Here is a 17,744-nt window from a genome sequence, read left to right on the forward strand (position 1 = left end):
ACGTAAATGTACAAAAATAACTAATTTTTTTTATGTTTAACTGTAATTAGTTGGTCACGCTCGTATGAATAATTTAGCTAGCGTTTGACGATAGATTCCCAAATTTATTTTGAAATTTGATTTGGGTGAAGTTTGGTTTGAAGATGAAAATGTGTTTGGACATAAATTTTCAAAACATATTTTACTTTTTTTTGTTGAAAAAACATGAAACATGACTTATACGCACAAGTTCTAAAAACTATCACAAATACTCAACAGAACCTTTATCAATAGCATTCATTGTATTATTGTAAACTATAGTCCTGAACTTAAATAAATTTGGTACAAATTATCATTTTTATAATGAACTACATATACACTATCAGATGACCGAGAAGATAAAACAGCATTATTAAAAAATAATAAATGATGGGCTCTTTTATAAAATACAAAAGTTCGGAGCAATTTTTAAAAAAACGTAATAGTGATATTTTGGGGCCAAAACCAGCTTTTGAGCTGATTTTGGGATTTGAATTTTGGATTTTGGAAATTTGTCAAAATGTAGATAAAATTTATGGCCAAACATGTATTGCCAAAAAAATTCTAAATATACTTTGGCAAAATTTATGGCCAAACGGTCCTACTTTCCATTTGTCCTCCTTGAAGCACCACCTATATGATCTTGCTCATATTGTCGTAGTTCGACACCGTATAAAAGAAGAGGATTATAATACTGGTAATCAGGGAAAAACTAGCCAATTTTATGACTTAAAGAAAATTCTATCAAAGATTTTTATGCTAGTAAAAAATATATATTACTTTTACTACTTTTTTGTTTTGTTATACATAATATTATTTTAAGATGAGTTAAATACAGAATTCTAGTGAGTGAAACTAACTTTTTTGGGATTGAAATCACGTTGTTATTTGTGCCATCTTTCAAATAACAAGAAAAAGTTAGTAACCATAAAAGGTTATGGTAGAATAACAAATGCATCTTTATTCTTCATTAGAGGTTTTCGGTTTAAACTTTATCTACAAGTCCTTGAATTTAATTCCTAAAGTAAAAAAAAAATTGGCGCGAATAAAATTAAAAATCAATTACTCTATATATCATTTGAGGCAACATGCCAATCAAATTTGGCTTATATTTTACCTTATTATTAGTAATCATCAAAGGTCGTGGTAAAGTAATAAATATATCTTTCATTCTTAACTTCTTAACTAGAGATCTTGTTTCAAGCTTTATAATCCTCGAGCTTTATTTCCAAAGTAAAACTTATTCCGCGCGGGTGAGAAAAAGGAAAAAGGGAAAAATTAGTAAAAAGAATAAAAATTAAAGGAGGAAAAAGGAAATAACAATAAGAGAGAGAAAGAGCATTGAAGAAAGAGTTAAAAAAAAAAGATGTCATCTTGGTTCTCTCTTCCTCTTCCCAATCCTTTCAAATCCGACGACGACGACGATGCCGGCGGCGAAAAACCCTCGTCGCCGGCGGGTGAGAAAATTTCCGATCCTAATTCCTCCAGCATAAAGGAAGATTTTTCAGCAATTTCCCAAACCTTCTCCCACCACCTCCGCGGCGTCGCTTCTTTTCTCGCTCCGCCATCTCCAACCCAGTCATCGGAGCAAGTTTCGTCTTCTGAAAAATTCAGCGGAATTAGAAACGACTTAGTTGAAATTGGAGATAGCTTTAAATCAGGACTCTCTTTGTTCTCTTCGAACAAAGCTGTTTCAGAGATTTCAAAGTTAGCTTCTAATTTTTTACAGTTTAGTGATGAGTCGCGGAATGATCGTGAAACTGAAGATGAAGATCGCGGCGACGACGACGATGATGATTACGAAGAGGAAATTGTGGGCATTACGGATGAAGTGGTGGAGTTTGTTAGCACAATCTCACAGCGGCCTCAGTTGTGGACCGATTTTCCACTATCTTTACCCACTGGTAACTCCTAAATAATATTTTGCTCTAGTTCACTGATTATGTTTTAGAGTATTATTACTTGTTTTAGTTTCTTTGAGTGTTGATCATTTTAGAATAAGCAACTCTATTTAATATTGTTGATTGATAACCTAGAACTAGAATAAATGGTAAATGAATAGCAGGTTAAATTGTACAGATGGTGTAAGAAATTCATTACACTATTCTTTGCTGAGTGTCTCTCTAGTTTAAAATATAAGTGCGTCCAACCCAAAATCTTAAGGTAATGGGTGTTGTCCAAGATATTATAAACCCTTACATAACTGATGAAGGACAAGTATATTCTCTAACAACTAGTCTACTCCATTACCACTTGTTAAAGGAGTTTGTGTGCTTCTTGCGTAAACATTGTTTCTGTGCCAGCTGCCTGCAACTCGACTAATCCAACTAGCAGTTCGCTGGGTAAACATTCCCGCTAAGATTCAAGTTAATGAATAGACCTGAATAGAGTAGATTTAATGTAGGTCATATAACCAACACCAAATGATTTGGATTAAGGCATATATTAATTGATTCACACAAAATTTTTTAAGGGTATGAATGATAGTGGTAAAAGAAGACGGGTAGATTTGCTTTTAAGGAGATGGAATCCAGACCTTGTTTGTTTCTCTGAAACAAAAATAAATGGCACGAGTCAAAAAAAATTATGCAGGGTCTAGGTGGAGTGAACGGGTGGAGTTGCTCAAGGTAATAGTCGGGAAATAGTGGTGTATTGGGATATAAGGAGATGCAGTTGCAGGGACAAATATGTGGGACAATACTTAGTAACTATGTTTCTTAAGGAGGAAAATTCTGGCTTTCAATGTACATTCGCAGGGATTTATGCACCCTGTGACAGGAAGTTGAGAATAGGATTGTGGAAGGAGTTGGCTGCACTTTATGGGTTGACCTCACAACCTTGGGTAATTAGTGGGGATTTTAATGTATTAGATTTGAGGATGAGAAGAAAGGTAATGCTAGAAGTACAAGAGCTATGATGGATTTTTCCAGAATCATTAATGAGCTGTCATCTACGTTGCTCGGACTCGGGTGCGGATATCCTATTCGAGTGCAGATCTAGAGGTCGGATTCTTCATTACATACACTTTAGGATTCGGGGGTATGGATCCCAGTGCAGATACGTTATTGGGATACAGCCAATAAATGTAGATTACGAGGAGTTGGTTGACAACTGGCCATGGAAACTCATCTGGAGAACTAAACTTCCACCTAAAGTAATTGACTTCACTTGGATAACTTTATATGAACCATGTCTCATTCAAGATAATCTAAGTCGGAGGAACATCTACATTGTGAATAGGTGCTACATGTGTCAGATGAAGGTAGGGAGTCTGAGAGTGTGAGACATTTTTTTCTCCATTGTGCAGTTGCAGCAGATTTGTGGAGTATGTTCTTCTCAATTTTTGGACTAGCCTGGGTCATGCCTAATAGTATTAAAGTGGCTTAGGTGCTCTTGGAGAGTTGGCAAATCCATTAAAAAACTTGGCTTTTGGTCCCCGCTTCTATTTTCTGGTGTATATGGACTGAAAGGAATAGCAGATATTTTGATGGGATATCAACTCCAAACCATTCTCTTAAAGCTAAATGTTTATTTAACCTTTTTACTTGGCTTAATTAGGCACCTGTATCTAGTTGTGATCATTTTTTGGACTTTGTCTGCTTCTTAGGTTTAACATAGGTTTCTTTTTGTAATTTTTATGAGCAGACACACTTTATTTACTTGTACCCTCTTTTACTATGCATCTTCTTGATGCCTTTAATGAAATTCTCTTACTTCATCAAAAAAAAAATGTGGATTACCACATATAAAGTAGATATTACGATTAGTTAAAGTTATTGAACTAAAATTAATAAAACTTTAATCTTTCTAAACACCAATATTTTATTTATGAGATATCTCGCGTAATAGAAAAGCATTCTCATACTATCTATATATATATACGTACGCACGCACGCACACACCTAAACCTAAAAATCAAACCAATAACCACCTAACCCTAAAAATCAAACCAATACCCAATCAATATATAGATCCCGATCATAGGATATAGTCAAAGTACTCTAAGGTAAGTTGACCAAATCGGTTATGGATCTCAACTTTGTACGATTACTCCTTTAATAGTGAAGGTTGTATTTCTGAATTTCACTCTGGTGGGTGGCAATTGAATTTTAGAAGTGGTTTCAATGATAGGGAGGTGGAGGATGTTGGCAATCACTACAACTATTGGGTGAAACAGTGGCAGAGGAAGATAAAGAGGAGGTTAGGGTATGGACAACAAGTAAAGATATTAGATACTCTGGTTAGAGCTGTTATAGCATTCTGCAAAAGCAATCAAAAGTATTTTGAGCCAAATTGGTCAAGGAAAATGTTATGGAAGTCCAAATTGCTATGGAGTATGGACAAAACAGACAATTTAGTTTGGTCAAATAGCAGGGACAAGTTTTTCACAGTTAATAATTGCTATAAAATGCTTTTACAGCAGAATAGTCATGGGACTTCTAGTTGGCCTTGGAAGGTGATTTGGAAAACCAAGGCACCTGTAAAAGCAGCGTGTTTTGGTTGGATAACGACTAGGGAGGCTTGTTTAGCTCAGAGCAATTTGCAGAGGAGAGGTTTCCCATTGTGTAGCAGATGCTTTTTTTGTAACAATGAGGAGGAAACAGTAGAGCATTTATTTCTGCGTTGCAGGTACTCCAGACAATGCTGGAAACTATTCCTTAACAATATGGGTGTATCTATTGTCTTACCACAGAAGATCAAGAGCCTGTTGGAAAGTTGGTAATCTCAAAGAGTAAGAAGAAATTTGAAGCAGATATGGAGGACTATTCCTAATTGCATTATGTGGACTCTTTGGCTGGAAAAAAAATAAAGCATGCTTTGAGGGGAAGAGGCTGCAGATTGCTAGAGTAAAAAATATGTGTATAAAGAATTTATATTATTGGTGATGTAGCAGTAATCTTGATAGGATAGATCAATATTAGGACTTGTTATATTTATAAGGGGGAAATATGTACTATGACTGGTGGAAGTATTGCTATCTTTTTGTATCTGTTCCAGTACCATCTTGGTACCAGATGAATAGAAGACATTACTTACTTATCCAAAAAAAATTGTTATGGAAGTACAAAGCACCAGTCAAGGTGTCCTGTTTCGGATGGGTTGTCATCAGAGAAGCATGCTTAACCCAATATAATTTGCAGAGGAAAGGTTTCATGTTAAGTAATAGATGTTATTTTTATGAAGATGAACTGGAATCAGTCAATCACCTATTCGTTCATTGTAAAGTTGCTAAGCAATGCTGGGAGCTCTTTCTAAATCTGTATGGTGTAGCTTGGGTAATGCCTTCAGATGTCAGGTGCCTACTGGAAAGCTGGAAAAGCCAGAAGATAGCAAGGATCCAGAACAATTTTGGATGACCATCCCTTTGTATATTTTCTGGACTATTTGAGTGAGAGCAATAGTGCTTGCTTTGAGAACAAAAAGTATCATATTTCTAGAGTCAAGAACCTTTTTCGGCATTTTAATTTTTGATGGGTGACCCCCTGGGAATTTCTTGTGTTGCATCCCTCTTTTCCTTATAAAAAAAAAAGAACCTTTTTCGGCATAATCTATTTTTTTTTGGTGTGAGAGGAGTTTGCTTGGGAATATGGATCAGTATTTGGATTTCTTGGATTCACTTGGAAATTATGTAACTTCAAACTATTGTAGGGGCTGTGTGGTTTTTTGTTCTTTTATGTACTTTCTTTGTACTTTCATTAATAAAACTTTTACCTTATAAAAAGTGTTCTCTTAATCTCATAGAGTTTACTTACACTCTTATTTTATTTTGATAAGGATGATGATAAGTTGATGTAAAAGAAGAATCTATGTTAAATTTCATTAATTTTGACCAAGATCATGTTCTAGAGCTCAAGTCCAAATAGATGGACTTAATTTCAAGAAGCGCAAGAAGTCCAAGAAGCTCAAGATTGATTTCAAGAAGCCAAGATTCTTTCCTTCTTAAAATAGGATTTATTTTATTCCTTTTAGAATAAGGATTTTTCTTTTTAGTAGGATTCTAGTTTCTTTTCCTTGTAGAATAGGGATTTTACTTTCCTTGTCTTTAGTTATTTTATTTCCTTATTAGAATAGGAATAGTAGTCATCAAAGAAGAGACCTAAGCCTATATAAAGGGTTCCCTTGCCTTGTAAAAGAGGGAATTCACGTTTTTGAGGCTTGACCTAGTTTTACAATAGAGTGTTTTTCTCTATTTTGTCTTCTTTATCCTTGTTTTTGGTTCCAAGCAAGGTGGTGATAGTCTTTATCTTGTTTTCAATTGCGTGTGGTGTTTCTTTATCACGTTAATTGATTCCAAGTGGTGACTTTCGGAACTTGTTTAGTTCTTGATCTTTCAAGAACACGTTTCTTGATCTAAATTCGTTTTTTGATTCATTGAACTGGTGCAACGTCAATATTTACTTGTTTTGAACGAGTAAATAGTCTTTCTTATAGTTCAGATCGTCATCTTTCACCTCGTTTTTGAATCATTAGATTTCGAGTCCTAAAACATGAGATACGTTGTTTCCTAAAAGTCCGGCCATAACCCACGTTTTCATTTCAAGATCTTGATCCTGGTCGGTTGGTTCTTTGTTAACTCGAAGAATCACATCAATTTGGTATCAGAGCTATAACCCGCAGGTCCAAAGGTTGAGAAATCATCATGTCTAAGATTCAACCAAGACGAAGATTCTTGGTTCAAGAAGATGAAGAAACGACACAACATAAATTTCTTTTCCACACTAGATGTACCTCCCATGGAAAAGTTTGTTCATTGATTATTGATCGTGGGAGTCACATAAATATCGTTTCTGAAGAGATGGTTTCTAAACTCGGCTTGTCAACCAAACTTCATCCATATCCTTACAGCATTGAAGTTGAAGATGACGATGCTTTTGAGGTAACTCGTCAATGCCTAGTATCTTTTTCTATTGGTAAGATCTATAAAGACAAGATTTGGTGTGACGTAGTGAATATGGATGCTTGTCACTTATTACTTGGAAGACCATGGGTTTATGATAGGTTTGCTAAATATGATGAAGACCTTAATACCTATTCTTTTACAAAGGATGAACGTAAGATTATTTTAGTACCATTGAATCCCGAAGAAATTGCTACAACCCAAGAATGATTCTTTTGTGACCAAATTACAAACGATTGGTCCAATCAATAGAGAAAAGTCTTTGAGTATTGGTATTACTATGGAGGAGCACAAGGAGGAGCATGCACTAGATGCACAAGTTGAGTATTTACCTCCGAAGTTTGATGATGATCCAATAGAGCATCCCATATGTGAGCTTAACTTTTCATCTAATAGAGATGCTCAACATAATATTGATTTGATTGTTGATTCCATCCTTCCAAACGAGGTTGCAAATCGCATTAATCCAGAAGTCCATGAAATTTTGCAAACACAAGAGAAAGTGTTGCTTAAAAAGGAGTCTATAATGAGAAATTTTATTTTGGGTGAGACTCACCCAACAAAAGTTGTATGAGGCCACCCTTTATATTTGACAAATGTGATTGTGGGGCCCGTTTTCTGACATTGGTTAAATTTGAATTAACAAATAAGAATAAGTGATTTTGTTATTGATTTGGATCCCACTCCCACTCATATATTCAATAAATAGATAGTTAAATAGATATTGTACGAGGGAAATGAATGGATGGAAAAATATGAAAGCCATTTCACTCCTTAATTACCATAATTTTGTTGATCACCACCAAACATAAAATTTATAATTTTGTATATATTTGTCTTCTTCTTCTTTTTCATTATCAAAGTTCGTATCTTTTCAAAACCGTCTTAACTTATCAAAGCTTTAAAAATGAACCTTTAGATGTTGTTCATTGATATAAATAAATATGAAATATGTTATACATAATTTGTCAATAAAATGCTTCTCATTTGATACAGAAGTACAAAAAAGTAGTCACTAGCATTGACGACTTTTGCATATTGATTCATTTGCTACTATGTTTAACCTGCAAGATCATTATAAAAATATTATTTACCATAAAATTAAAATAAGATTAATATAAATTTTTATCATTAAGAGGATGTTTAATCACTACAAAAAAAACGTATGTTATTGTAGCGGTTTATTTTACGTTTAGTGACGGTTTCAAACTGCCACAATATGCTCTAACAGCGTTTTTAAGTCAAATTTAAATTGACTTAAAAGCTTGTCAATTCAACTTAAAGCAGTTTATGACTTGTTTTAGTATTTGATAAACTTAAAAGTAATTTTAAGTCAAGTACTTTTAAGCTAAAATAATTCAAAACAAATTAAAATTTATAATTTGTGCATCTTAACTTATTGTTTTTTTGGCTTAAAAACGCTTGAGTTTTGTCCAATTAATTTAATTTTTTTACCCTTATAAAATATTCCCTCCCTATAAAACTCCTAAAGGCTAAAGCCAGTCATTTCTATTGATTTGATTATAGAGAAAATCGAAATTGGTATACACTAATTGCTTCTCTATTTGTTTATTTTTTCGTTTATGGGTTTTTCTTAATAAGTTTTAGTTTTTAGTTTTCGCAATTCGAATTTTCATGCATATTTCCCTTAAAGGCCATGTGCCTGAATAAATTATATTAAGATTGTGCAGTTCTCTAATAAAATTTATTTTATATAAAAATAGTATTTTGGACAAACTAACATAATTACTGTTTAAAGAAATAATTATAACTAGGGTAGTATATGTGATGTTATCAAAACGTGTTTCGCAACTTGAAGTTGAAGGCGTGCTAGAACTTGGATGTATACTTGGAAATTAACAGTTATTTTCTTAATTATATTAAAATTTTGCTCCTTATGCATTTTAATTACAAAGTAATGTCAAATTATTATTACTAAAGGTTATTTAAATAACTAAATAATTCAGAATGGGGTTTAGATTAATAGCAATGAGGAAACGGTGTTTAAGGACAAATTTTGTTTTGGGAGTTATTTCAAGTGGAAAAACCGAAAAGCTCTTATTTTTAAGTGTTCAACTTCTTTAATTCAATTCAGATGGAGATAGTGGCTTTTACGTGGGACAATAGTCCAATTTACTTTTATTTTTATATATATCTAATCCTTTAGGTGGCCCACATTCCATCAATTCACTATCTATAAGTCAATGTCAGTAAATGGGCCCACAATCACACTTGTCAAATATAGAGTGTGACCCTATACAACTATTGTTGGGGGAGTCTCACCCAAAATAAAATTTCTCGTCTATAATGGAAGGTTTGAGTTTAGATTTTGTTCCAGTTTTTTTAGTGCCTCCAAAGAATAAATATTTTCAAGTGAAAATGTTGGTTTATGTTTAGTTAACAATGGCATGCTGAAAATGTTGGTTTATGTTTAGTCAACAATGGCATGCCAATTGGAAGAGTTGGTGGAAAGAGTTGGTGTGGATGCTAGGAGGAAGCTTCCTCCTTTTTTATGTCACCCATGACATCAAGAGGAGGTAGTTTGATGTCAGCAATGACATCAAGAGGAGGTCTTTACCTCTATAAATAGATGCACTCCTTCACTTGTAGAAATCATCCCAAAATAATACAATACATTGTAGTGAGTAGAGAGTTAAGAGAGAAATTCTCTTAAGTGTAATTGGGAAATCTCCCCTTCCTTTGTTAATATTAAAAGGACAATTGTTCTCTGGTGGACGTAGGATTATTTTGATCCGAACCACGTTAAATCTTGTGTTCTTTCTTTTACGTTTCCGCTAACATCAAGCATATGTAGGAACGGGAAATCTTAATACAAATTCTATCAATGATTATGATCTAGTTAAATATGAGAGCGTTGTTGCTGATGAAGTCTCAAGAAGATATACTTCGATCTCCAAGCTTGATCCAAAGGTACTTGAATTTGATTCTTCTAAGGGTTTTCGTGATGCTAAATTGAATTATTTTGGAATATCCCATAAGCACCACATTGACATGGAGAAGTTCAAGATTTCTGAAGATCAAAAGAATATAACTTATGAGCATGGATTAGTGTTTAAAAATCGATTTAAGAGGATTCATTGCAGCAATATTGGTACAAAGTTACTATTGAGAAAGTGGAATTTAGTTCAGCCACATGCTAAGCTTTGTTACAACACGATAAAGCTTTTTGACAAGTTAGAAAAATGCAACTTAGAGCCTGGTGAATATAAGTTCAATCAAAGCATGGAAGTTGCCAAGCTTGTGCCATTTGTGGAACCTTTAGACTCGAGGACGAGTCTTTCTCAACCAGGGGAGAATGATGTAAAAGAAGAATCTATATTAAATTTCATTAATTTTGGCCAAGATCATATTCTAGAGCTCAAGTCCAAATAGATGGACTTAATTTCAAGAAGCGCAAGAAGTCCAAGAAGCTCAAGATTGATTTCAAGAAGCCAAGTTCTTTCCTTCTTAAAATAGGATTTATTTTATTCCTTTTAGAATAAGGATTTTTCTTTTTAGTAGGATTCTAGTTTCTTTTCCTTGTAGAATAGGGATTTTACTTTTCTTGTCTTTAGTTATTTTATTTCCTTATTAGAAGGAATAGTAGTCATCAAAGAAGAGACTTACGCCTATATAAATGGTTCTCTTGCCTTGTGGAGGGAATTCACGTTTTTGAGGCTTGCCCTAGTTTTACAATAGAGTGTTTTTCTCTATTTTGTCTTCTTTATCCTTGTTTTTGGTTCCAAGCAAGGTGGTGATAGTCTTTATCTTGTTTTCAATTGCGTGTGGTGTTTCTTTATCACGTTAATTGATTCTAAGTGGTGACTTTCGGAACTTGTTTAGTTCTTGATCTTTCAAGAACACGTTTCTTGATCTAAATTCGTTTTTTGATTCATTGAACTGGTGCAACATCAATATTTACTTGTTTTGAACGAGTAAATAGTCTTTCTTATAGTTCAGATCGTCATCTTTCACCTCGTTTTTGAATTATTAGATTTCAAGTCCTAAAACATGAGACACGTTGTTTCCTACAAATCCGGCCATAAACCACGTTTTCATTTCAAGATCTTGATCTTGGTCGGTTGGTTCTTTGTTAACTCGAAGAATCACATCATAAGTTGAGCTAAATGAAAAGAAATATCGCCAACCCCAACTTGTTTGGGATTGAGTCATAGTTGTTGTTGTTGTTGATTCTCATAGAGATTGATAGATGACCGAGAAAAAATCTTTGCGGGCACCTAGAGTTGGGTATTTGGTATACTATAGCATTTCACTGTCACCAAGAGTTGCATTAGGTGTAACATACTTTATATTAATATGATGTGGGACAATTCTATGTTGCTCTACGCACTTCGTAAATAAGACTTTATTAATGTAGAATTTTATCAAAGAAAATGTAGAGAATGTAACTAGAACAATAAGCAGTGAATATATATTTATTATTCTATAAAATAATAAGCAGTGAATTTCCTTTCTAGTTCTTTTCCGAGTTTCGACCACTTCTGGATGCTTACATACTTTATATATCAAAAGGAGTAGTTCCTTGACAGAATCCTTGTTTGTACAAATATTCTTCATATTTCTAGTGGCCTCTGGTTGATCTTTATGAAATTTTGTTGCAGATTTTACCATGTCTGATAGTCAGAAAGAACATGTGGCGTCTATTGAGCAGTTTGTGCCTGGTCTTGATTCCTTGAGGCAGAAGGTTTGCCATGAATTATCTGATGGGCAATTTTGGATGATCTATTTTGTTTTATTGCTTCCAAGGTTGAATGGGAATGACCTGGAGCTGTTGTCAACTCCTGAGGCAAGTTTCTCTCTGATAAGTTAATAAACTAAATGGCGCTGTTTTGCCTGCAATTCTTTTATAAATTTGTGAGTGGAGAGGAGATTTTTAATATGAGAAAAATTTGCAGTGCTGTAGATTAAAAACTGTATGCTCTAAAGTACTGCTACTACATCGCATAGCATTTACTGAACAATAAAATGTCCAGTTCATTGATGCAAGTTGAAATAATTGCATTCTTAATTGCTGTGTGATCTTCTAAGCTGGTCTCGTTCTATAATAAGAGAAGAAAGTTTACATGGCCACTAGATAATATTTAATATCATCTATTGACCTGATAAAGAAGTGGACCTTGGGCCTAACTCAACATCAAAAGCTAGCGCAAGAGGTGAAGATTGTCCTAGATCATACAAGGAAACAAATCCTCATTTCACCCATCGATGTGGGGCTAAACACCCCCGCATCTGGACCGTGGACATTATATGATGGGGTCCAACATCGGGTGAAACAGGAGTTGGGTGGGCCTGGCTCTGATACCATGATAAAGAGATGGACCTTGGGCCTAACTCAACCCCAAAAGCTAGCTCAAGAGGTGAGGATTACCCAAGACCATATAAAGAATTAGATCACCATTCCACCCACCGATGTGTTGAAGCCTAATATTGGGAAAGTGATGAGATTTTTTGAATTTACCTTATCCAAAAAGTGAGGAGATCTTTAAATTTATTAGACTCTTATTGTTTTTCTTTTCTTTTTTTTTTGGGGGGTGGGGGGTGTTGGGGGGTTGAAGTTGGGGAGAGATGACAACTTCAGATCATCCTCTTTTTTCGTTACACGAATCTTCTAGAACCTTGGGAATCACATTATTCATGGAATTTGTTGTCCCCTCGAGGACATTACGTTTCTCGATTTCCCTACATAGTCAGCCCATGGGATATACTTTATCTTTTTATGATTATGTTTGTAAGTTGAATCAAGCTGAAATTTATTAGGGTGCTTCTTAGAAGATTTCACGCTCAAATTTAGCCTGAGTGTTTCATCAGATTCCATAAGCTTAGTTAAGCTAGTTAAGTGAAAAATATTGAAAGGCACCAAAGAGGTGCTGCCCTGTACAATTGCCAATATAGAATTAAGAACACCTGGTCAGTATTCGTGATTTATCTGCATACTAGCCTCATAATCCCAAAAACTCCTAAATGCCACAAAAAAAATAGATTGCTGAGAAGTCAGTTTGATTCTTTCTAGACTCATTCATGATCCTCCTGCATATCCCCAAATTCTTGAAGCCAGAAGCACCAGCAGGAGCTCCGCATATTATGACAAATGACATGGGTTGTACTCATGAGTTGCTGGTCTGGCTCTACTTTCTGACCTATAAGAGTATTTGGTTAGATCTCTACTTCCATTTCCTCAATAGATTGTGTAATAATTTTGTAAAGGAGGGTGGTGGTTGCAGATAGGGGTAGGGTGTTGCGTACGAATAAGTTCACTGTAAATGTATGCAACAAACATGTCAGCTTATGGAAGATGTAATATGGAAACCTACCGACCGGCTTGTGGGCCTACTAACCAGGCACTTTGAGCTATCAGCTTAGCTAGAGCTGGATGCTGACTAACTCAAGCTAGTCCAAAACGAGGTAATATGAGGAGTTCATGAATAATCCAGCTCCATGTGAAAGCGCTACAACTTACTTTACCAGTATCTAGTTCTTCCCTTTCCATTGAACTTATAAGTAGACATGCTGTTTGCTCTATACTTGATTATGTTACTGCAAGCTAGTAATTTTATGTTTTATATAAATTGTTCTAAACTTAAGGGGATGATTTTGACTCTTTATTTTCCTTTTACAAGTATGTAGTTATCCCGTACAGTTAACGTAGTGATTTATCTATATTGGCTCTCCAAAATTGCACGGATCAGATCAGATTGAGCACATTTTGGATTTGGATTTCGGATTCTAGAAAATGCAATCCGAATCCGATCCGAAATATATCGGATCGGATCGGATTTTAAAGTTTGGATCGGTTCAAATTCGGATCGTATTATTATGCCTCAAAGTTGCAAACTAATATGTATATTTTCCTTGTAAAAGAGGCAATATGTTAAGAAAAATTCATGTTTATGCAATTATGAGAGTACTATGGTGCCAATATAGTTAAATCCAGCAATTGTAAAGGTAATAACTTGGAGGAAGATGTAAAGGAAGTTCTGACTATCCGAAATTAAAGTGTAGTATTTATACATTGCCTAATAATTTCGGATTTCGGATCGGATCGGATTAAATTAAAATATACCAATCCGAATCCGATCCGAAATCCGAAATTGAATGGATCAGTTCGGATTTCGGATATCCGATTCGAATGAACAGCCCTACTCCAAATAGATAATACTAGTAGAAATGTTAAAGCAATAAGAAAAGCTAAAGTCAAATTCGCGGTGATTTTTGTCTAAAACTAGTCACATGTCTATCAAATGTTTGTATAACTGTATGAAGATATCATGCCAAAAGGATTTTTTTTAAAAAGTTAATTAGAAGGGTTTCTCATTGGTGCAGTTATTAGAACAGAATTGAGAAAAATGCTTGGACTAAATATCTACTAGAATACTTGGTCTGAGTTAAAGGGGTTTTCGCATCCTCTGTGTGTGAAACAGTATCGTCACCTACAACAGCTTTAAACTGGGCACCCATGTTTTTTTAACTTCTAGAATTTTGTACCTCATCTTCGCTAACTCCCTCTTTATGATGACTTCTTGCTTCTGCTCTTCTGTATCTGTCCTCTCTCTCATCAATAAAATCTGTTTTTTTAATTAAAAAAAGGAATGAGGGAAGCATAAAACTTCATCGGTCATTGCCTGTAAGTCAAATAAGTGAGAAACTAAGACAGAAAGTGAAGAAAGAACCTAAAAAAATACCAAAATGATCCCTTAAGTATAGGGCTAGGTTTATCTTGGTCCATAATACGTCATCCTGAACATTAATAGCCCTTAAAAGTTACAAAATTGGTTCATTTTGGTCCCAGCTACATTAAACCTAAGAGAATAATGGTCCACGGCCAAAATAACGTACAAAGTGTAGCCTACTAACGGAAAAAATCCAAGTCTCGACTTGGCAAGAATGACATATTCTACTACCTCTGAAAAGAGAGTTCAGTAGATAATAGCGTAGGCTTCAACAGCCTTGCCTTGTGAAGGTCTAATCCTCAAAGCATGCTCTTCCCTGTATGGCTGTATATTTATCGACTTTCTTAGCCCAACGATTTCTCTTCCCTGAAATGCCAAAGTTATTGCCTTTTCAGGTGGTTGTTGTGGTTTACTTCTGAATCTTTTTTTTGTTTGATCCAACATATAGCACATGTAATCTCGAAATGGACTTAGGATGAGAGATGATGTAATCACTGGTTTTCAGGGGACTGTTTGGGGTGGGCTGTTGGGGTGCTGTTCAGGTGTGTTGTTCTATGGGGGAATGTAGTCAGTTCTTTTGGTCATGTCTTTTTATGTAGTCAGTTCCTTTGGTCATTTCTTTTTATGTAGTCAGTTCTTTTGCTCATGTCCCCCTTTTTTTTCCCTTTCTTTTCTCATTCGTGCATGTGGGTGGTTCTCTCTTTTCTCCAACTTTTTTCTGAATGAAAATTTATGATGATATCATCAAGCTTTTTCAAGTTAATTTGACTTTTACTGTAGATTGTTGAAGTAAGAGAGACGCTTCTGCAGCAGTTGCAAAGTAAGAAAACCCCACAGCCAGAGGCATCTAAGGAGTCGGAGACTGTTGATGCATCTGAGAAGGATGTCAAGGTCAGTGGACAGCAGCAAGGTTCTGAAAGTAAATTGGAGGAGAAAAATATTTCAGCGGAGACTGCAAATGCTTCTCAAGATAAAGACAGTTTGCACGGTGAGAAACCTCAACAGCAGTTAGAAGATGAAAAGACCAAGACTACAACTTCATTTGCTGACAAGGACGAGGAGGACGTTTCTTTCAGTGATCTTGAGGATGATGATACCGATCTATCAGATAGACTGCAAGGAAGCAAGCCTACACATAGAAAGAGAGTTTCCTCATCTAGTGAATCCCATGAATGGATTCAACTAAATGAGAACTCTAAAGCTCAGGGTAGTCAGCAGAAGGCTGGCCAATCAATTCTCCGGGATAAAGATTCCGAAGGTGAGGAATCGAATGACTGGCTCACCGTTGATGACATTGATTCAGATAGTTTGGCCACCAATTGATTCCTCTGAAATCTGTAAATGTTTCTTTTTAGTTCTCTTTTATAAGTTCATCACCTTGTAGATTTTTATGGTTGCCTAGGAAAATAAGTTAAAGGAACTCGCACCCCCCCCCCCTCCGCCCAACAAAAAAAAAAGAAAAAAAAAGAAAGAAATAGAGAGATCAGTTGACATGAGTTAAACATGTCATAGTTGACCTCCTTGGCGCAGAATTGGCATAAATGGATCTGCTGCTTGTTGGTTTGATTGTCACTTGTTTGATATTGTAAATGATTTACTCCTATTCTTTCAGAGTGCTTTTATTTGTTTAGATTAGTAATTTCACGCACTTAGTTGTGTGTTGGAGTCAATTACAAAATGAATATTCATGCATGGCAAAAACATCAGTTCAGGTGAGTCCTTTTGCCAACTCTATTAAGACGAGGCATTGTTAGAGTTCCAATGTATTGTACCACATGATTAAAGGAAGTTTGTGCTTTGCTTAGAATCTAGAGGGAGGAAAAGAAGGAACGATGGAAAGCTCTTACATTTTCCTTCTCTTGCTGGATTTGTCTGATGAGTAAACAACAACAATAAGTCCAGTGTAATTTCACAAGTGAGATTTGGGAAGAATAGTATATACAAACCTTACTCCTACCTTAAAAAATAGACATGTTTTTCAATAAACCCTCGGCTCAAGAAGTTTGTTGAGTAAACGAGCAAAGACAACTAATTTCCTTTTAGTTCCACAAATATCATTCCATTTCAGAAAAAAAAAAATTGGAAGGCCTTTTTTTTTCTTTTCGAAATCTCCTTTTTGCATTCTTCCTCTTGGTCCAAACCAAAATTTCCACCTGTCCCTAGATTTCAAGCACAATGCAATAGCAAGAACAACTAAGCTTCAATTCCTATTATATGATTGGCTACAAGAATTCTTACTGTCCACGTTGCTCTATTTTAGCATATCTCAAGTGTGAGCCGGAATTTAAAACCAATTTGACCTTCTTGTGATTTCGTATAGACTCAATTTTGAGTTTGCCCTAACCTTTTCAATGCACAAAAAGTTATCCCGGTGGACAATGCTTCTATATTGATAAAACACGAGGAAAACTATGTGGAAGAAACGCAAGTGAGGTCTTTACAACTTGAAAATCAGGATGAGAATTTAGGTTAACCCCAAAATTGAAAAAATGGCACTTCTTAAAGTTTTTATACAAAGGGAAGAGGAAAGAGAAATATGAAAGGGGATTACAAGCTACAACAATAACAACAAATCAAGTATAATCTCACAAGTGGGATCTGGGGAGGATAGTGAGTATTCAGCCTTACCCCTGCCTTGTGCATGTAAAGAGACTGTTTCCAATAGACCCTCGGCTCAAAGACATAAAATTCAAACCTACTAAGCTATTATGATCCCCAAAATGCACTTAATGTTTCACAAAAAGAAACACATGAACAAAAGTTGCATCCTCCTTGGTCCCTCCCTAGGATCACGTTATGTTCGATTCGGTGCATCAAAGTTTTTCATGATAGATAACGTAGAACGTAATGGTAGGGAGACATGTAGAAATGACACCAAATAACCACTTTAAAGGGCTGCTATTTAGAAATTAATCACCGCGTCTTGAATTTCAGAACAAAAAAGTTCTATTGTCCTGAAGTTAAAATTTTTAGTTTAAAATTTTAGAACAAAATAATTACCGACTAATTCTTAAGTAGCATGCTGAGAATGTTGCACATGCCCCGGGAGATAGGTATTCAACTGTCCAAGTACTCCTTTCACTGTATATTTGCGAGTCCTTTCTAGAGCTCCTTTTAGTCAAGTTGACCCTTCTGACATG

General features: G+C 35.1%; 1 protein-coding gene across 1 annotated transcript; it reads left to right on the forward strand.

The window, feature by feature from the left end:
* The first annotated feature begins 1,275 nt into the window (after positions 1 to 1,275).
* On the forward strand, positions 1,276 to 16,234 carry LOC107815223 (uncharacterized). Its single transcript, XM_016640762.2, has 3 exons — positions 1,276 to 1,922; positions 11,539 to 11,723; positions 15,385 to 16,234. The coding sequence occupies exons 1-3, from the start codon at positions 1,385 to 1,387 to the stop codon at positions 15,925 to 15,927; spliced, it is 1,266 nt and encodes a 421-aa protein (XP_016496248.1). The 5' UTR covers positions 1,276 to 1,384; the 3' UTR covers positions 15,928 to 16,234.
* Positions 16,235 to 17,744: the final 1,510 nt, after the last annotated feature.

This window comes from Nicotiana tabacum, chromosome 18 (assembly GCF_000715075.1).
Source record: "Nicotiana tabacum cultivar K326 chromosome 18, ASM71507v2, whole genome shotgun sequence".
NCBI lineage: Eukaryota > Viridiplantae > Streptophyta > Magnoliopsida > Solanales > Solanaceae > Nicotiana > Nicotiana tabacum.

Excerpts from the sequence above, each read along its gene's own strand:
- LOC107815223 (XM_016640762.2), top strand. The coding sequence starts at position 1,385 with ATGTCATCTTGGTTCTCTCTTCCTCTTCCCAATCCTTTCAAATCCGAC. Across the intron at positions 1,923-11,538 it reads TCCACTATCTTTACCCACTG|ATTTTACCATGTCTGATAGT; the intron begins GTAACTCCTAAA and ends ATTTTGTTGCAG. Across the intron at positions 11,724-15,384 it reads AGCTGTTGTCAACTCCTGAG|ATTGTTGAAGTAAGAGAGAC; the intron begins GCAAGTTTCTCT and ends CTTTTACTGTAG.